Source organism: Platichthys flesus, chromosome 23 (assembly GCF_949316205.1).
Source record: "Platichthys flesus chromosome 23, fPlaFle2.1, whole genome shotgun sequence".
In the NCBI taxonomy this organism is placed as follows: domain Eukaryota; kingdom Metazoa; phylum Chordata; class Actinopteri; order Pleuronectiformes; family Pleuronectidae; genus Platichthys; species Platichthys flesus.
Window position 1 is genome coordinate 15,935,550 of NC_084967.1, and position 21,206 is coordinate 15,956,755.

A 21,206-nucleotide genomic window follows, 5' to 3' on the forward strand; every position below is an offset into this window, starting at 1 on the left:
AAAACAGATTGTGTCTCCTCCGCCCTCTTTGTGTCAGACGAGTAAAACTACACAAGTGTCTTCCAAAAAACAACACACATTTTATTGTACATGAGTCAAAACTGCAGTATCTCGGGATCGAAGTACCTCGTTCACTATAACCTTCGTTCAACATTCAAACCACTTTTCTTGACAAAGTGGAATTCATAAATTATGAGGAGGCACCACGAGTTTATTACAAACACGTTTTCTCTGGATAAACAGCTCGAAGGGGAGTTCAGGTTCAAACTTGGGATTCTTCAGGTGATTCATTTTAGTCTTTTAAACTCAAAGGTAATTGAAATGATGGAGTTCTAAATGAATCCTTTGTGGATTTCATGAATCACACGTGAGGTTTCTAAAGGTGGATTTTAGATTTTGGTGTAAAGAGTTTTTTTTTTTTTATTCGCCTCAAACACAGACGTTTTTCTGAAAGATTTCCGTGTCTTATTTGAGATTTGTTTAAAAATGCAGAGAGAAGTGCATCAAACATCCCGTCACAGTTGTGTTTGTAACCCCCCCCCCCCCCACCCCGGGTAATGCTCCTCATCACAGTCATGTTCGTGGATGCAGTCGAGCTCTTGGACATTCGGCGTCTGAAGTTTAGTTGTAGTTGCAGTGAAGTGCTGGTCGTGACTGAGCCGCTGGTTTGTAGGTAGTAGGTTGTCGGTGTGGAGGTCAGAGGTCAGAGGTCAACGCGCTGCCATGCGATTGACCCCCGGGTTGACGAAGGAGAAGTTCTGGAACATGGTCTGGTCCACGCTGTTGATCAGAGTCCGGTCGGCACACGACAGCCGCGGCTTCTCGTTGATGAACTCCTTGTCGAAGTTGCTGCAGTCGCTGGGAGACGACTGGGAAGAAGAAGAGATTTATTAATCAACTCTATCGCCATTTTAGTCGAGCTCTAATTAGTTTAAAATACTTCCAACACATGGTTTGGTCTTGTGCTCTGCTGTACTTACTATGGTTGGCCTGAAGGGCGGCGCCACCTGCCGCTGCTCCAGGGCGTTCCAGTCGGTGGTGCGGAAGAAGCCGTGTTGCCTGATGTCTCCCTTCACTCCGAGCCGCTCCTCAGGTTCTCTGACAAACAGCTGCAGCACAAACAGCTGGAGTTACACTTCAGAGTTATGCTTCTGTTGTTGATTCATTATTCCAATGATTGATTGATCATTGAATTTATAAAATTAGAAACAAACCTGCAGAAATGCAGATTAAAAGATTAAAACATCCCACAACCCAAAGCTTTTATGAAGTTACTTTACCCAAATATGCAAAATATATTTAATTAACTAACTTGTGTGATAAAGATAATCTTGTAACTGTTATGTCACTTAAATGATTATCAAAAATTGGGTTAGGGATACATTTTGCTTAAGCTGATAATTTCAGATTTCTCTGATTCCTTTTGCAGCTCACACACATTATATGTATCTGTTTGTGTGCGTATAAGTATGAACATACGTATTATAACTATTGAAGTAAATATATACTTAACTAAGTATACAGCTATATATTTATTTAATGATGTATTAATTAACTTGACGAAATATAAACATTGACATTTCCAAGTGAACCAAATTCAGACAGCTTTTCACTGACACAAAACCTGAATCTCAGAATAACTGTTACAAGGGCCTGATACCGAGAATCATACAGCCTACACAAACACACACACACACACACACACACACACACACACACACACACACGCACTCTCTGACCTTGACTAGAATGTCCTTGGAGTCCTTGTGGAGGCTGCAGGGATACACAGGGTTGTCCGTGCGGATGCTCTGGAACAGCTCCTCCTCGTCGCGGCCGTGGAACGGAGAGTGACCGATGAGCATCTCGTAGAGCAGCACGCCGAACGACCACCAGTCCACCGCGCTGTTGTACTTCTGCCCCAACAGGATCTGATTCACACACACAGAACCGATCTGACCAGGTGCCTCACAGCTGATTGTGAAGTCACGTGAAGTGATGACTTTCTGTCTACAGGCCGAGGTGGAGTATGAATGAGGTGTGGTCACCTCAGGGGCGATGTAGTCGGGCGTCCCACAGAAGGTGGAGGTCCTCAGGTCGTCGTGCATGTTCTCCTTGCACATGCCGAAGTCTGCGATCTTTATGTGACCCTCGGAGTCCAGCAGCACGTTGTCCAGCTTCAGGTCTCTGAGGACGCAGCCAGGCAGGAAGTCAGAAAACTGTGGGTCACTGATTTCACATGTTTATCTCCGGCTCCAGCTGAGACTCTACCTGTAGATGATTCCCTTCGAGTGAAGGAACTGGAGCCCACAGATGATCTCGGCTGCGTAGAAGCTGCACAGACAAACACAGAAGAGGAGGAAAACATCAAGTGGTTGTTTTATCTCCTTCCTCACGACCGTCTTTCTCCAAGAAGCTTCTGAACAGTTAAAAAACTACAGTCATGCATCTTCTTCATGTATTTAGTTAATCCTGTTGTTCACATACGTGGCTCTGTGCTGGTCAAACTTGCGGACGCTCTGGATGTGAAACATCAGATCTCCTCCGTTCAGATACTCCATCACGAAGAACAGGTTCTCCTGAGAACAAGAACCGAGAAACATCAGAGGCTGTGGAGAGGACGTCCCCTGGACCCTCGTGTCCTGGTGCCTGGTCCTTACCTTGGTCTGGAAGGTGCAGTACAGGTGCGTGAGGAAGGGGTTCTCCCAGGCTAAACACAGAACCCTCCTCTCCACCATCGTGCACTCCACGTCATCGTCCATCAGCACCACGTCCTTCTTCAGAGCCTTGACCGCGAAAAACTGCCCGCTCTTCTTCAGCTCGGCCAGAAACACCTGGAACACAGCGAGAACTTCAGGAAACTGGCTGTGATTCAGTTTTTGTATTATTTTTTGTGACCATTAGAAATAGTCTTTAAGCTTCACAACATAAACAACGCTGTGTTAATCGTTGTCGGATGATTTCCGGTACCTTTCCGAAGCTGCCCTTCCCGAGCATCTTGTGCAGGACGAAGTCTTCCACGGTGAACTTGGGGTGGTGGTCCTTCCTCGGGACGGCGTACAGAGGCTCCTCCTCTCGTGACGCCTCGGCGAGCGACCCGCTCTCATCTGTGGGTCCGTCCCATGAGATGCCCAGCACCTCTGCCAGAGGGGGCAGGTCAGAAAACACACGTTGTTGTAGAAATGAAGAGGACATGAACGTGTGTGAGATGAAAAGGAAGATGTCAGAGTTTGTTTACCTCTGTTTGCAGGAGTAGGTTTGGCCGGTAACCCCGACGGAGCTCGGACAATTCCTGCCTGGCCGACGCCCACTGGACCTTCTCGACCAATGATCTCACTGTCTTTGGTGCTTCGGGCCTGAAGGTCAAAAGTTAAACAAACGTGATCACATCACATCTTTCCCAAGGTTTTTTATCTTTATTAATTGAACCTCTGGGACAACAAAGTTTAAACCTATTTCTAAAAAGCAGAACATGTGTGTGTCCGACCTGCTGAAGGCTCTCGATGTTGGCCAGAGCTTCAGCCATCAGCTTCTGGTTGACGCCGCAGAGGTTGGCCACCTTCGACTGACACTTGTGATGAACGTTCATGCTGCACTCTGCACCAGAAGAAGACAAATATAATATTAACTTAACAGTGTTTTATAATCTGCTTTGCTCATAGACGTGAAGAGGAGTTGAATCAAATACTTGAGATATCACCCTCTCGTTAAAGATAAGGGGAATTTAATATAGAGAATAATAATGTGTTGCATGTTCCCCACCCCCGCAGCAGGGAAACACTTTCTCTCAGGCTCCTCCTCACAACACAAAGCTCTAAACTTTAATCTACAAGGCACGAGTCCAGTATCTGACATCAACACGAGGCACAAATCTACAGAAATCATAAAGCTCCCGCCTCTCACCCTCACATTTGAGCCCCTGCCTGGCGAGTCCCCACAGCAGCGTCCCACAGTGTTCACAGAAGGTCGGACTCTTGTAGTTGTGGACTCTGAACCTGTGCGGCATGTCGATCTTGAATCGCTCCTTGTGGATCTGCAAAGAGACACACAACATCACACAGCTGATCTCTGAGGCTGGGATAGAAACACATGGTTTATCCAAACAGCAGCTGGCAGGTTGTTGTTTCTAATGTCTGACACAACACAAGGAGGAAGTGTTGGGTTCAGTTGAGACCTGAGACTTAGATTTTAAAGGTGTGAGCATTGGACTTGGATGAAGAGCGATGCATCATGGGATCCTGAGTTATTACACCTGCTGTATAGGAGGCTTCTCAGAGACTCGGACACTCACCATCGTTTCTTTGCTGTTTATGGCGGAACCCGTACATTTGGCGATTATCTTGTCGATGCACTTTTTGTGTATCGCTGCGTTGCACTCTGAAAGACACAGAGACGAGCCGGTCAGACACGTGGGGGGGGGGGGGGGGACTAAAAAGCAAATCGTTAGAATTCCTCCTGACACTTACGTCTGCACTGGTAGCCCTGTTTGTTCAGACCCCTGCGGTGCAGACAAACTGATTAGAGGGAGAAACTCTGTGATACACATTTGTTTTGAATGACTGATCTCAGGTCTGTCCCGTACCAAACAAACTCTTTGCAGACGGAGCAGAAGGTCGGCTGAGGGAAGAACGTGGCGCTGAACTCGTGGCATTTCACCACGTGGACTTTGGCCTGTTTGATGGCCCCGCGCCGCTGATGGAGGGCGAACAAGCCGTCTCTCTCCGGCTCCGACTCCGGGTCTCCCTCCGTCTGACCCGCGGCGTCTGGAACAGAGGTCATTCAAGGTCAAGTCAGTCGCTCTGGCACCTGTCGTCCTGAGAGGGGATTCCCTAATGGCCGGGTCTAAATATAGAAACGTGAGATGGATTCTTCTCCGGCCTCGGCGTTAGAGAAGAGGATCCAAAACAAAACACTAAACCCCCCGAGCAGAGCAGAGGGTCCACACTTTTATTTTTAGTTTGAGAAAATGTAATTAGGCCGAGAGGATTAAAGACACAGGATACAGGACTGTGCAGAAGATGTGGATTGTTTTACGCCTTTATCATCACTTTGACTTTTATTTTGACAATATTTAAACCAACTCTACATTTAAAATACTCTCTTAAAAAGGCAGTTCGGTCAAAATAAAGTATTTAAAGAGTAAAATGTGGGAAATAAAGGTTCCAAAAAAAAAAGGAAGCTTGAAACGCTCAAAGGTTAAAAATAGGACAAACTGTCCTTTTCTTAAGACGACCGTCCAACCTTGTAATTTCACATCCTTTAAAGAAAACTATCTTTAATTTCCACTTTCGGTTTCGCACATTTCGCTTTTGCCACTGATTTCTTTTGATGGTAGTTTCAGCTTCTCTATTAGATATTCATCTGTGTGTGACCATGTGTCTCGGTGAGTTGTATAGTGGGAGGAAGTGGGTGGAGCCACGCTCTGCAGTGGGTGGAGCCACTCACCACTCTTCTCCAGGTAATATCTGGCCTCCATGAGCAGGCGACCTTGAGGCTTCAGCTCCAACTGAAACCGAGAGAAACACAAACTGTGAAACAAACGTTACAACTTGGAATGAAAAGGGGAAGTTTGTGGCTTCAGGCTGATGATGCTGGTCACAGTTTGGCAGCACAGACACACTGGCACAGACAGACACACAGACACACACACACACACAGACACACACTCACCCAGATCTCCAGCTTGCCGTTCTCCTTCTTGCACCGCGTCGCCAGCGAGTCCAAAGCCACCGTGGCCTCCGACTTCAGCTCGGCCGTCCGGTCCTTCACCATCACGTTCATGATGCGCCCCCGGTGGATGTGGGCATCGAACGTGGTGTTCCAGGGCGGGTACATGGTCGGCTTCTTCTGCTTGTACACTTGACCTTTCTCTGTGAAGAGAGAACGTCTCATTCAACCAGCGCCACCGTACGCTGAGTTCTCTAAAGGCAGCAATTTAGGGATGAAAAGGGGATTGAACCAACAACCTTATGGTTATACCTCCTGATCCACAGCTGACCTATTCATAACTTCACGGTTGTCACAGCTGTGTTTTAAAGATTCACATCATCAATATGAACACATGGGCCTGTAAGTATTTGTGTAGAACATCTCAATCCGATGCATTCGACTCGTAGAGATTCGATTATCGGAGACGGCGACGACTTCCTGCCGGGGACGCAAACCAACAACCAGGAGTTAATCTGTACCAGAGTCTCACCAGGAGGATCAGAGGCTCTTTCCCAGCCTTCAGCTCCCATCATCAGCTCAACCCTCTCACTGGTAGAACCTTTCATTTGTGGATTATTAGATATCTGACGGTTTGAGCACCGGGACCATGTGACCCGGACAGATGTTCATCCCCCGGCCTTCATAATTGACATCTGCTCCTTTTTTCCCCCTCCGCACCGACATCCTGTTTATCCACTTACATAACCGTCCTTCAACAATAAAAGCCCACTAAGCTTTCTAACTCACAAAGTGACCAGCGGCCTTCTCCATCACCGGCTCAGCACCTCGCCAGCTGCCATCTGCGCTGATACAATCACCCGGGGAGGAAAATATTTACCCCTCACACACATCAGCTACATCTGTGTGTGAGTCTGTGTGTGTGTGTGTGTGTGTTTCCTTGCGATGTTGTGCAGACTGAGAGGTGACAGTTTTGGTGTCAGCCAGTTCCTGTGTTATTCTTTGAAACAATGGGGGGGGGGTTTAGACGTGAGGGCGTTCTCATTTACATTTTGTGTGTTTTATCACATGAGACTTCAAACCAGGAGCCGTGTAAGAGCTTCAAAGCTGTTGCAGTTTTCTTGTTGTTTTTTTTTGCGTCCACAGTCACACGACGGAAAATAAAAGTCCTCTGCTGCTCTGCCTCATTTCAACAGGACTCAGAAAGTGGAAGTGAAGGCTCAGTGACGAGCTGTCAAACTGTTTCCCATCAACACAGGCTGGGATCTGTCTCATTAGCATAACAAATACAAATAGGAAACAGCTATAAAATCAGTCACAGAGGAGGTTTGCACGTGTGTGTCCTCGTGCACAGAGTTGTGTTAACTCTCCCTCGACCTCACTTTACTTTAGTTTCTGACCCTCATCCCACTTCAGGACATTATTCCAGAGATGTCCCCAGTCTGTGGCTCCTGTGGGTCGAGAGCTCGTGAACTCAGGGACATTTGAATAAGCTGAGATGAACTTTGAATTAGCAGAGGAACAGCAGCAGGTCTTTATCTCCTGTGGCTCCGGTACTTCAACCGCTTCAGAAAGAAAAAGTGCGTCCAGCAGACAAAGCAAACAGCCGTGTTCCAAAAAAAAATGTTTATCTTTGTGGGAGATTTCAAACGGAAGCTGTTTATCAAAGTCTCAGATCAGTTTCTATTTGAATTCGGCGGCAATGTGACAAAAAAAATTCTGCTTCAACCGCCACAGGAGTTTCTCACCATCAGACCAGAATTGAACAGCCTCAGCCTGTGAGCCCTGAAACCACTGAAGCTGAGTGTGATGTCGAACAATGTGCTGACACGGGGGGTGGGGGGGGACACACACACACACATCTTCTGAATGTAGCTGTGAGGTCTCCAGTGTTTCCATCTAAATTCATCTGACGTGAAGTCAAAATGAAACCGATCCAGTGAGTCAGTGTCGATGAAACATCAGACTTGTGGTTTCGCAGAAGAGGAAAAAGAATCACCAGTAGCCTCCTCTTTCCTCCCAGTGACACGGCTCCTCACTCACATCCACCACCAGTGGTTGAAACACAGACGCAGGACACAGATATATGTCCGCTGCCAGTCTGTTATCACGCTGGGACGAGAACAGACGACCACAGAGAAGATCCTTAAGTCCTGCAGCGTTTGGGTTCTTTCCTCGTCAACAAGACAATACTGAAGCTTTTTGAAGTGAAAATTCTCTAATGAAACATTTCAAGGTCACATACTGTGCATCTCATACAAAGTGAGGGTTCCACGTCTCTTTTGATAATAAAGAAAGTCCAGATGGAATCAAAAACAAACCTCTTCTCGGACGAGGCAGACACGCCTGAATGTCGGTAATACGGTGCAGTGATGCTAAATTTAGATTCTTCTAATTAGAAATCTTTGTGCTAAAGAAAAATGTAGAGAAACTGGTCTGAAGCAGGCATTGTGGTTGGTGTTGTTGATTCTGGTGCAGGCACAAGCAACAATGGGCACGTGTGCAGTAAACTGAGATATCATTGGTTTTGGAAATCAATCCTTTGGAAGTCCGTGTGAAAAATCTCTGTTGCAGAGACTTTAAAAGACGTTTGCATGTGGATGAGAGGAAAAGGTCAGGATGGAAATAATGTGGACATAAAAACCAACATGCAAAACAGGCCTGATTCAGAAACTGTGTCTTCAAACGAGCCGTAACTTTGTGTTCTGTGCAGCTTTTTGACATTTCAAAAATACTTCAATAATAAAGTGCAGGTGTAACCACTGAAACCACTGAGCATTCAGAAGTAGCACAGGTCGATAACCAGAGCAGCTGCTCACCTGTGTCGATGGCCTCCTTCATGTACACGGCACAGTACGGGCTCAGCACCTCCTCGTGGTACGCCAGGCCCGGGTCCATCTCGAAGTTGGAGAAGCCGATCCGGAGGAAAGGAGACATGTCTGCACACGAATCCTCAGAAAGGTCCACAGAAAAACCTCCAGGTGGTTTCTCTCTCTCTTTGCAAAGCGGCGTCAGGAGATGAGATTTCTCAGATTTAGTTCTGATGCTGCAGCAGAGGAGGAGGAGGAGGAAGAGGAGGAGGAGGAGGAGGAGGAGGAAGAGGAGGAGGAGGAGGAGGAGGAGGAGGAGGAGGAGGCTGTTTTTCACCCTTGATGTTTTACACGACCTGTGAGAGGAAGCGATAGAGAGAGAGGTTTCATTACCTGTGACATCGTGACCACAAGAACTCGTTGTCAACTTTTCCCCTCAGCTCCTTTTAGACCGAATCAACAACTACACATCTCTGGACACACAAACACATCTACAGAAGAGGTGTGTTGAAATAGAGAGGATGGAAAAAAAAACGTTTCACACCAAAAGTCCCCAAAGCAAAGAGAACGAAGCAGCTTCAGAAAGTTAAAACCAAAAACCTCCAGGAGCCGTCCCTGGGACTCGGTGCAGCTCGGTTCAAAGTCAGAGATCAACTGTGGAAATAACGATGGTCCCTCACTGGTGCTGCCGGGACTGCAGCAGCTTGGATGTCAGAGTGCTGGTGACGGTCGATGGGATATTTGAGGCCTGGGGGTGTGTGTGTGTGTGTCTCTCTGTGTGTGTGTGTGTCACTGCTGGAGAGCAGGCTCAGAGGTGACTATTAATAGAGCTGAAATACAAAACGCAGATCAGGAATACGCGAGCGCCTGAGCCTGAGTCCACAGAGCTTTCTGTCAGGAGCCGAGAGACGTCACCTCCTTTTTACCGTAACTCCCACTGACCCTGAGTCAGAGGGGTCATGTGATCAGAGACACACACAGAGACATGCACAGGGCCACAGGGCAAGAAAAGATGATTCCTGACTTTTCAAAAACCTAATGACAGACACACTGAGCTGAGTCTTGATAGTGATAAAGCAGCTCTTGAATGCATCATGCACTCACATGGATTAGGACTGTATTAATGTTGATATCACTTTGGTACCCTGTGCACTGGTGACGCATGAAGACACACAAATAATCTGAAAAGCTGCTGCACTTCATTGTCATATAGTTTTGAGTAGTCTCCAATTTGTGTCATATAATAAAATCCTCTTCTTCAGCTCACACAGACACACACACTGAAACCAGCCAGAGACGCAAACCTCACAGAGCTGCTGCTGCCACCTCCTCTGCTGTCGCTCTGCAGGAGGAGTTCAACTTCCGGTGCCGACGTTTAAGACAAAGTCACCACACTTCCTGTCTGGGGGCAGTTTAAATTTTTGTTTTGAAGCTTCACAGGTGGAGCCGTTGAGAACCAGAGATTGAAAAAATGGCGGCAAATACAAAGAAAAAGCCAGAGAAATGTATTTTACTGGTTTAATTAGTGTTTTACTGGTGGAAACAAACCTTATTCAGCTTAATAAGTATATTGATAGCTCCGGCCCAGTCACCATGACCGCAGAGTTGAAGGGATCTGCAGCCGTGCGGCTTTGGAGCCGATGGAATGTAAAGCATCAGGCCTGTGGTGACGTCCTAATGGGATTAATCCACCCGAGCCCGCTTTGCTTCTCATAAAGTAACCGCACAATACATGTAAGTAGATTTAGCCGTGACCAACACAGCAGGTCACCGTGAAAACAATCTGCTGATCTGACATCTTAGAATTTAATTTGACTGTTTTGAACCCGAGCAGCTGCTGGAGGAGTCGAATGAGACTTTAGACTCAAACTCAAGAGAGACTTTGAATTTCATTTCATTTTTAGAGAGATGATTTTGTATAGAGAGATTTAACGTCAGATCTTTGTGTGTGTGTGTGTGTTTGTGTTTGTGTGTGAGTGACAGGGGTCAGATACTCTTTGCTGCAGCCACCCGTCGACACTTAAAGGCCACATGCACACATCCTCAAACACACACACAGCAGAGGGAAGGTCGGGTGCTCGAGACCTTTCAGGGACCTTTCAGGAGAGAAGTCAAAGGAGCCGCCCACCTGACGCTCTGTGGTGACCAGGCCAGCAAAGTTCAGCCTGTGTGTGTGTGTGTGTGTGTGTGTGTGTGTGTGTGTCTGTGTGTGTGACACGAGGAAGGGGGAAGTCTTTGTTGTTATTGACAGTTGCTCCATGTGTGTGACAGAAACCTTTTGACTACAGCTGCTGCTTTTGCAAGAGCCCAAACACTGAGAGGCCCTGAAGTGGTCACTGGTGTTACTGGTGTTGTGAGGACCTGCGTCTGTGGTGTCAGGTTTAAATTAAGGTTTAAGTTGAAGGTCTCCAGGAAGTCACTGTGATTCCTCCGTGCACACGAGGATGTGATGTGACCCGTACTCTCTCACTGATGAATCATCTTTTAGTAAAACTCATTTTAAAAAATAAGATCATTTCACTGGAAACGAAATTCAAGGTTTGCTGAGCGGGGACGAAACTAAGAACCTTTACTCATGAACTGTACTTGTGTAGTTCTGAGGTACTTTGTGTTGTTATCCCCAAAATTTATATTACTACACATTTTACTCCACTTTATCTCAGAGCTCCAGTCACTGATTGAATTACAGACACAGGATTTCAACTCAAAAACACCTGATCAGTTTTAAATATTACATTAATGGATTATTGGTTATGGATCAAACAACATAAAATACCTGTAGAGATAAAACAATCTTCATTTTGGATCAGCTTCAATATTAAATTACTGCTTATAACACAAGTTTGTCATGTTACTACAAACATCTAAATTAATGGTAAATATTGTGTATTTATTTAAGTTTTAATTGTTAATAAAAATAGGTTTAACAATCAACATGTAAATAATGATAAAATATTAAATTGCTGCAAACAAACTGTTCATTTAATTTAATTAATGACAACAGTTTTTAAGAGGGATGAACTTCATTATATTTATTAAACTACTATAACTACTAATCACTTTGCAGATTACACACAGAGATTAGATTATCAATTTAAATAACGATATTATTAATGAAGTATGTGTATTTAAAGTAGCTTAAATTACTTCCCTCATTGAATCATCATGTACAATAAACAGGTTATACAATAGAATGAATATAAATATATAAAGAGCACGTTTGATGTATTTAAGTACATTTACTTGATAACATCTACAAAGCAAAAACACTAAACAACACAACCTGAGTAGTTACACACATGACACAAGCAGACGTGTGTAACTGTCACAAACATGTAATCTGATGTGTGTGTTTATTATCATGAGCCTGACACAAAAAACACACATAAACTGACCTGTGGAAGATTCAGTGTCTCCTGAGGTTGTTTCTTCTCCACATCTGAACTTTACTGACTCACAACAAGAGGCTGCAGCTACACACACCATGAGGCGTTCATTGACCGTCCGGAGAGTGCAGCTTCGTGCCAGAGCCAACACAAAGCATCACATTCTGAAAAACACAAAGTGACCTGTTGTGTACTTTCTTAAGATTTAATCTGGAATTAGATTCACACAAATTGATAAGCAATAGATAATAAACGAATAAAGAGTTTTTTAGAACCAGCTGCAATAAAGTGTGAAGGGGCCCTGAAGGCAGCACGACTCTGTCCACCCACACAAACTGAAACAAGACTTCAGAGACACATTAAAAGACAAAGTGCACGTGAACAGCTCAATGTCCTCTGAGCTGTAAACTGGAACAGCTCAGGAAACATTTATACATTTATAACAAATATATAAAAACAAAGAAATCAACCTAAAGGGGTTGAACAATGCTCACTACGCCACCTAGTGTTTCACAGTGGCTTGGACCTGGAAGAGCCGATGCTGACGTAGAGTCGACAGTTTGTCTCTGCGTCACGATTTATATTCATATTATTATTCATATTATTATTCATATTATTAACCACATGACATATGACCAGCCCGTCCTGACAAAAAAATACCATAAAGTCAAACAGCAGCCACACACTGGAACTCAGCAAGTATCACAGTCGGCTGCATATGAACCTTTAATAGTATTATAACAATACACAACTTATTTGACTCTAAGTTCTGAGAGTCATAAAGTTATTACATGTACTAGTGCTCTGACTTTTCAGTTTGTTTCGATTCAACACTGTTGATTGAGTTAAGTTTTTAAAACTTATTTCTCATGAAAGAAGGAAAAAAACATCCAATTTGACTAAGATACAGATTTTCTAAAATAAAACTAGTTTCAAGAAAACAACTGATTTCAAACATGATGACTCAGCGACGCAGGAAGTCGTTCAGATATTTTACCAAATAAGATTTAGAGAATGAAATGTCTCGTTTTCCTTCGTGAAAATGAAATTCAGTCAAATTGTTCAGTTTATTTTTTGTCACGTGCTCCAAGAACAAGACTTTGAATAAGAATCAGGAGAAGATGGAAGAAGCTGATATGAAAGTTTGATTCAATAAAGAGCAGCGACAGATCCTAGTAGTTTGTATTCTGCCCACCAGGAGGTGCCAGTGTTCATGTAATGTGTTTCCAGTGCTATACATAAAGGTGGAGGATGATGATGATGATGATGATGATGATGATGATGATGATGATTGATGATGATGATGATGATGATGATGAAGATGATGATGATGAGAAATTGATGGAAAAATTTCCAGTTAATCAAGTTTTTTTTTTTCTTGATTAATTCAGAGCATATTTTATGTTTATTATACTATTTTATAATGATTAAAGAAAAATATCTATAGTTTAATCTGAATCCATCTCGGCATACATTCATCCGTGTGTGTGTGTGTGTGTGTGTGTGTGTGTGTGTGTGATTGCGTTTGCGTTTGTGTGTATTCTGTTGATGAGGTCACACTTCCTTCCCATAACTGTTGAGTGTTTTTGTCACATTTAATTGTTCAGGCGGTGCTGTTCTCACACACACACACAAACACACAGACACACAGACACACACACAAAAAGACACAATTACAGTTTACTCAGAGAAGATTTACGGCTCAGTCTTTGTGCGTTAAGCAGAAACACAGAGAAAAGGTCCAGATGTTTGTGTTACTGCTGTGAGTTTGTCACGTGACGTTTGCTGGTCACATAGAAACACACAAACTCTCATTTACTGAACTCTGATCTTCTCTTCCTGAATATCGATGCTGTGTATTTTACTTTTATGGCTTCTTGTCCTTTACTATGATTTATAATCATATTATTGATATTATTTTTTACTGTCTGTATTTACAGTCTGTACTGTGCTATACTGTACTCTATTATCTTTACTCTACTGCATTTTACTTTACTGTACTGTACTTTACTGTGCGGTGTCCAGAGTCCATACTGTCTCATCTTGTACTTAGGGGTACTTTACATTAAAGTAGTGTAGTGTGCAGTAAAGTACATTAAAGTAAAGGACTATTATATTTAAGAGAATACAGTAATATGCAGTAAAATATAGGGCATATTACAGTACACATTTTTAATGTACTTTACTGCACATTACATGACTTTACTGTACTGTACTGTCCACTACTATCATGTACTACTCTGTCCTGTCAGATTAATGTCCTGTTCTGTCTCACTCTCTTCTGTCCAGTCGACCTACAGTATATTTTTTATAGAATCTATATTTCCACGTACAGAGCAGTAGTTCCCTAAACTGGCTCATAATATTCTTGGCCTGCTGCTCGTCATGTTCTACTTTATTTGAAACTGATTTGAATTTTAAAACCTCAGCGACTTATTGAGCTGCAGAGGAACTGAAATAATCTTAAATACATGTTAAATTAATTTTTCTTTTCATGGCACCAGCTGCTTTATGTTTTCCTGTTTTCATGATATCTCACAAACACCTTGAGGGGATTTCTGAAGATATAAGTAAAAGAATACACTGAAAACTACAAAATACATTATGTAGTTCTGAATAAAACACATTCCTCGTCGTTATTCATCGTCATCACTGAGTCACAGTCATCGAGTGTCTCATGTGTTGAGCTTGTGACACTTCAAAATGGGCTGTGAACCAAAGATTAAAGATACGTGACATGACAGCTGGAAATCACCCCCTGGTGGCTGACTGCAGTACAGGTCAGAAACCCTGTCTCCTCCACGTTAGTGGATGGGACGCGGACCAAACAAAAAGTACACGTTAAATAAAACCTTTTGAGTGACAGCTGCAGAGACTCCTGAAGCATGTACATATAATTTATAGCTTCGTAACTGTAACCTGTTTCTACGTGTTTTTTTTTCCGTCACAAGTTTAAAAATATACATTTATTTAATATATCTACTGACCCATTTGAGGACACTGTCATGTGCAGGATTTAATTTCCCTCAAACTGCAGCTGAAATAGCTGCGGACGTGAACATCATTTAAATGTGATAAGTTTTTTTTTCTCTGAACAGGAAAAGAACAACTTCCCTTTAAATGGAATTAGACGTCTCTGTTCTGGGATTTTCAGATATCAAAAATTACGACCAGATTTCCCACAAACCCAGTTGGTTTGGGCTCATTCTTCCTCGCCTGTTTATCTCATCGGCACAAACCTCTTCATCTACCTGTTCTGCATTTAAATCTTTATTCCATTTAGCAGTAAAAAACAACTTATCAGGTTATTAATAAAGACCATTTGTTATCCAGCATTTTCAAAGAAATCCTAAATGTTTGTCTGTTTGAATGTTTGTTTGCAGGATTGCAAGAATAGAAAGAATCCAGTAAGTTTTGTTGTGGATCCGGGATCCAAGGAGAAATATGGATTTAAATGTGTTGTCCAACACAGAAAATATTGTTTTTGCCCCAGTTTTCCTACTATAATTTGAATTGTGTTTTTATATTTTTCTCTGTACATCACAGAAGCAGACCCTCCTTCTATCAGAGGAGATATATCGTGACTTCCGGTACAGTTCTCGACAGTGACTCAGTGATATATCTCAGACAGTTCCTGCTTTAGGTGTCGCAAAAAATTAAAATATATTTCTGCGAGTTCAACCACAAGCCCTAACCCTTCGGTGTGTTTCCTCTCGCGATGCACTAAATGAATCCTCATGCACACAGCTCAGTGTGAGCAGCAGCAAATCCAGCAAAGGCTCTTTTCTTTCTCCTCCTCCCTCTAATCAGGCCCGGCGCTCTGGAAAGAACAGGAATCTGCACGAGAGGGAGAATCTCTGTGTGTAACAAAAAAAACTATATTTTAATAGGTGCCATGTTTTATTTTAGAAAGGGAGGGAGAGAGAGAGAGAGAGAGAGAGAGAGAGAGAGTGGAAAATGTTATTCTTTTGTACAAAGCACCGACTCGGGACTGAGGGATGGAGCCTGCACTCTTTTTATACACGTTGCCATGGAAACCAGCCCAGCAGCCAACCAGCTGCCGCAACTATACAGCCTCCTCCCCCCCCCCCCTCCTCCTCCTCCTCCTCCTCCCCCCTCATCCTCCTCCTCCTCTTCCTCCTCCTCCTCCTAGCCATTTTTTATTTTTTACACTCACACACACACTCACGACCCCCCCCCCCCCCTCCTCCCTCTGTCCTCACATTCATATTGCATACCAGCACACAGATTTTTATAAGCTGACGACTGAGTGTTTCTACTGTAAAAATAACCTGCACACACGTTCACCTTCTACCTGAATACAACGCACACACACACACAGACACACACATGCAGGGAGCTGTGTGGTTGGTGGTGAGGAACGCAGGGAGGAAATGAGTCAGCTGTCTGACATGAGACTGCGACAATTTATAAAAGCAGGTAAAGTGAAAAACTCGATGCAGGTGCAGGACGAGGAGAAGTTGTTTTACAACCAAGAAGAACACATGCACGCAAAGAGAGCACGATAATTGTAGTGCTGTGCATGAAACATCTGGGCAGAGCGTGCACACACACACACACATGCACACACAGTACACTCAGTATACTCAGAACACTGCAGGAGGACAAAGAGAAGTGAAGAATTGTGTGTTTGCTTGCAACACAAAGAAAAGAGACGTTTCACCACCATCACCCAACTGTCCCTGAAATCAATCAAGCAACACACACTCATAGATTTCAGTCCCTGAATATTTCAGATTTGTCTTTAGGATCAAGATTCAGGAATTTCTGTGGATAATTGGTGGAAATGTCAAAAAACAACGACCTCAAAATGTTAAATAACAGATTCCTGGATCCTCCCCTTTGTCCGGATCCACACCAAAGTGGGATGAGTTCTCTCTCGGCCTCTGATCCATCCATCAAGTTTTGTGGAAACATAACTTTCTTGGTGAAGGTAAAAAAAACACCAGACAAAGTGAATTTTCATTTATTCCAGTGGTCAAAGTATTAATTAATTAATTGCAAGCAAACTGATTAATAGAGGATGAGAAGTGATCGTTATTTGCCCTTTAATTTAGTTTTTTATATAATTATTATTTTTCTCTCTGCTTCTCTCTGACATTTTAATTTGTGGAACCAGAAGTTCTGCGATATCACATGTGAGGCTCAAAGTAAAAACATGTTCCTTTTATCTGAATTCGAGGAACATCTTTGAGAAACCACATCAGCAAGAAGTGATCAATTCTCACGAAAGTCAAGAAGGAAAATTCTCTGTCAGGTTCTTTCGAGTCTCAGACACAGAACATTTATTTATGCTAATGTCTCGTCTGTGACTCCGACCGGGTTCGCGTTTCACTGACGCAGCGAAGAAGAAGAAGAAGAGAGCCGAGTTTAATCGACCTCCACCTGCACCCCCCCCCCCCCCACACACACACACTCATGCACATGGCTCTGATCTCACGTTACTGACAGACCTGTCACACACACAAACACACACACGCACACACACACATCCTCCTCGCTGGTGCCTTCCTGAGTGACTTTGTGTGGGTTGGTGATTGTTGGAGTCAAGAAGTGGAAAGTAAAGAACTTGGGTTAGAGGTTATGCTTCCATTAAGATGCAGATATTTATATTTTACCTGGATGCAGAACAAACTAGTTCCTGATGTCTCTGCTTGTTTAAACACCTGTACGTGATTGTGTTGTTTATGTTTTCAGGTTGTATACGTGTCCACTGGTTGTGTGATTGTTCTACCGGCTGGAGAACTAATACCTCCTCAGGATTGATACAAATATCTTGACCCTTTAAATCCTTTATATTATGAATCATTCTCCTTATATAACAATATTATTCTCGAAATCTCCATTGGAGAGATTTTGCTCCATCACAGAGTTCAGTTTTACCTCCAGCTTTTCTTTAACAGAACACAAAGTTTAATCTGTTTGGATTTTATTAAACTCGTTAATTTAGCAGAAGAATCAAACTCTGCAGAAACTCAGTTTGAGGATTTATATTTCCTAAATTTAACCACAGATTAATTTTCCTTCCGCTGGTTCATAACCTACCTTTAATTTATACAGGAAACTGAGGCAAAGGTGTTAAGAAGCAACGAGACCAATTTCAGAGTGGAAACGTCTTTTCTTTTTAATCATTTCCTGTGTCAAATTATTCAACGTGAATTCTTTCGTAGGCGAACTGCTCAGCCAACTTCTAATTTCTGTTTCCCTCCCAGTAAACCCACTCCTCTGCTCACACACCAGTTGTGTCCCACTCCTCCTCCGCCGCCGCTCAAACCAGCACTTTACTTCTTTATCATTTCATCCGTTCCCCCAGATGATAACGCAGACTGATTCTCTCTCTCTCTCTCTCTCTCTCACGTATCAGATGTACTGTATGCCTTGCTCGGTCGAGTCAGGCATATGGTGCTGCAGCAGATGGGGGGGCTGGTAGTGGTGGGTGTGTGGGGGGGGTCCAGATGACTAATGAATAATGAACAATAGAGAGGAAACTGCTCTGTCGTATAAGCAGAGGTGTGATGCTGGAGATAGCTCACCGTTCAGGCCCTGCTAAACCTTAATCAATACCGAGTCGTGTCCCGGTGTCTGAGGCACATGAGCTGGTCCTCACTCCGCCTCCACTCAGACGTCTGACAGCTTATCAAGAGCTCAGGAAGCGCATCATTTATGAGACGTGCTTTGCTGGATTCAGATTGAGATCTGTTGAGAAGGGGGGGGGGGGGTGGTTTACAGGCATCTCTCTGTGCAATTCATTAGCAATAAAAACGAGATTATTCTCCAGAGGAACGTGGAGAAAGAGTCTACAGCTGCTGGAGCACTTTGAATTGTGACCTGCACCGAAGAGGTTCTGTTTCCTCCTGTGTCTGTCCTCCGTTCATTTGTTATAAGCAGAAAGGATTTAAAGGACTTCTTCTTCTTCTTCTTCTTCTTCTTCTTCTGCAGAGACTTCAGGACACTTTTTAACCTCGGAACAGAAAGTCCTTATAATATTTAATTTCCCCCCGAGTCTCAGTCCAACTTGCTCCGATCATCTCACTGATAGAAAACTCTATCGTCTGCATATAATCATCTTTTTCATGCCTCAAACCTAAATGGTTTTTTTACTTGCTCGTCTCTCTTCGTCTCTCTTTTCTCTTTTCAGATTCGAACCCACGAGTTCACACATCGTCTGAGTCGCAGGTTTGAGCTGAAGTGGTTACAACAGAGGAGCAGGAAACAGGACACCTCATCAGTGAGAAGTGAAACACTGAGGAAATCAAACTGTGTTTTTCAGAGGCGGTGGATTCAGTGGTGAGCTGAGAGCCTTGTCTTCATCACATCTGATTGTTCTCTCTCTGTCGAGCCTTCACACACTGAGTGTGTGAGAGTGTGTGTGTGTGTGTGTGTAACCATGACCTAGATTTCAAGTGTGCAGTGCAATGCAAGTGATGGTTGTGTGTGTGTGTGTGTGTGAGATAAAGAGAGAGATAGTGTGTGTGAGAAAGGGACGGGACCCAGATTATGGTTAACCAAACACTTTGCACCTTCCCCCACATTCACTCAAACCCCTACGTCACACACACACACACACACACACACACTTATTTGTGTTTTCTCTTGTTTTTCAGTTGCAGTTTTTCAGTTGCACGTTTGTTTTCAATCATCAATTTTTGTTCGATCCCGATTTATAACAAAAATTGGCGTTTGCAGCCGAGTGTGAGGAAGTCGGGTTCAGACTCGTCACCTCCAGGTCTGACTGGATCTCTGATGGAGGTGGATGACTCTGATGGTTTAGAGCTGATGGCTGCCACTGGGAATTCAAGTCTGGCTGGGGATGGATGATATCAACTTAAACTTTCTGATCGTTGGGATTCCTCGAATAATGATTTAGGGTTCGGATCCAAAACCATCTAGAAAATATGGAGAATGAACAGTTTATTGTTGTTCTGCCTCCGTCTGATGTTGTCTGACGGACAAACGACTGTGGTCACCAGCTCATGGGTTTCTTCTTGTTTACTTGTTTATTGTGTAACATCATCAATCTCCTGGATTTATTGGAAACATTTGGACGTGAAGTCGTTTTGTCTGATGCTGAAAAACAGATTTAAAATCAAAGCTGAATCCTGATCATCAGCTGAAATGTCTGAGTGACAGATCCTGGTCCATCAGCCTCTGATTGACAGGTGATCTGACGTCCTGTCACATCTGGGATGTTTCATCCGTCAGCGTTTACAAGTGAAACTATTAACCCCCCCCCCCCCCCCCCCCCCCCCAGCGGCTGAAGAAGACACATAAACACCCGTCTGCTCTCGTTCAGGTGAAATTAAACATCTGTGTAGTCGTTGGCTGTAACGACTTAATTTGTATTCACACACACACACACAACACAACACAACACAACACAACACAACACAACACAGGGGTCCTGCACAGCGCACTTTGATAAAGAGGTTGCCTGGCAACAGTGTAAGGTAGCAGCTCCTCCGAGTGACTCACTGCAAAGTGTCAGAGTTGGGGAAGCAGTGTGTGTGTCTGTGTGTGTCTGTGTGTGTCTCTGTGTGTGTGAGGCTATTAACCAGATTCTGCAGCAGCCACACAGAGCTGCTGACACGTCTCGCTGCTGAATACAACCTGAATGTGATTCACTGCCTCGGATTGAATCTGAATGGAATTAATTTCTATTTGCCAGACACGCGGCGAGCGACACAAATGAATCAGTGTGTGGCGTCGTGTGCGGCGTCGCCTCCAGTGAAGTCGTTACATGAGATGCTCACAACCACCAGGCTGGGGGGGGGGGGGGGGGGGGGGGCTTCACCACCAGGAGCCGCTCGGCCAATGGAACATCTTCCTAATGGAGTTTTCTGTTTCCTGGACGAGCTCCACGTCCTTTGACCCAAGTTCACTTCACAGGAACACGAGCAAAGTGTTAAACTTCATGGTTACATTCATAAATTGTGTTTGTGTTTTCACCCCTGTCCCTTGGCGTTGGTTTGTCCGTCTGCAGGATCACTCAACTGACAGAACTGATTTCCATGAGACTGTGAGGAAGGATGGTACATGAGCTAAAAAGGACCCCATTCAATTTTCATCCAGGAATATTTAATCAATTTCTATAGAATTGTGAGGTTATGTTTTGGTCATTTTCTCCAATTTCCCAGGGATTAATTATCCTCTAAATTTCTGACATCTTTCGAGGACTGATGTCGTTGAGTGTGGAGTTTGTTCCATCTCCTTCGATGTGAGGATTTGTTGCTTTGGCCGTTTGAAGAATTCTCCTCAGACCAAATCAATAAACTAATGAAAACCATCGGAAGATTCATTTATTGTTGTGTGTAAAGATTTGTCTTAG

The 21,206-nt window shown here is 43.7% G+C and overlaps 1 protein-coding gene across 1 annotated transcript; it reads right to left on the reverse strand.

Moving 5' to 3' along the window:
* Positions 1-60: 60 nt before the first annotated feature.
* On the reverse strand, positions 61-9,134 carry prkcq (protein kinase C, theta). The gene is made up of 17 exons (XM_062382678.1): positions 8,484-9,134; positions 5,668-5,867; positions 5,443-5,503; positions 4,580-4,760; positions 4,464-4,495; positions 4,289-4,374; positions 3,901-4,030; positions 3,485-3,594; positions 3,236-3,353; positions 2,968-3,137; positions 2,658-2,831; positions 2,485-2,576; positions 2,269-2,331; positions 2,046-2,184; positions 1,740-1,928; positions 981-1,109; positions 61-869 (listed from the first exon to the last, which is right to left on the reverse strand). Exons 1-17 carry the CDS (start codon positions 8,599-8,601, stop codon positions 711-713), a joined length of 2,151 nt encoding a protein of 716 aa, XP_062238662.1. The 5' UTR covers positions 8,602-9,134; the 3' UTR covers positions 61-710.
* Between the last annotated feature and the right edge of the window lie 12,072 nt (positions 9,135-21,206).

Bases quoted from the DNA above. Each gene is read 5' to 3' on its own strand.
- prkcq (XM_062382678.1), bottom strand. From the start codon at position 8,601: ATGTCTCCTTTCCTCCGGATCGGCTTCTCCAACTTCGAGATGGACCCG. The intron at 3,354-3,484 runs GTCGGACACACA...TTTGACCTTCAG, and splicing joins ACATCGAGAGCCTTCAGCAG to GCCCGAAGCACCAAAGACAG. The intron at 2,832-2,967 runs GTACCGGAAATC...GCTGTGTTCCAG, and splicing joins GGAAGGGCAGCTTCGGAAAG to GTGTTTCTGGCCGAGCTGAA.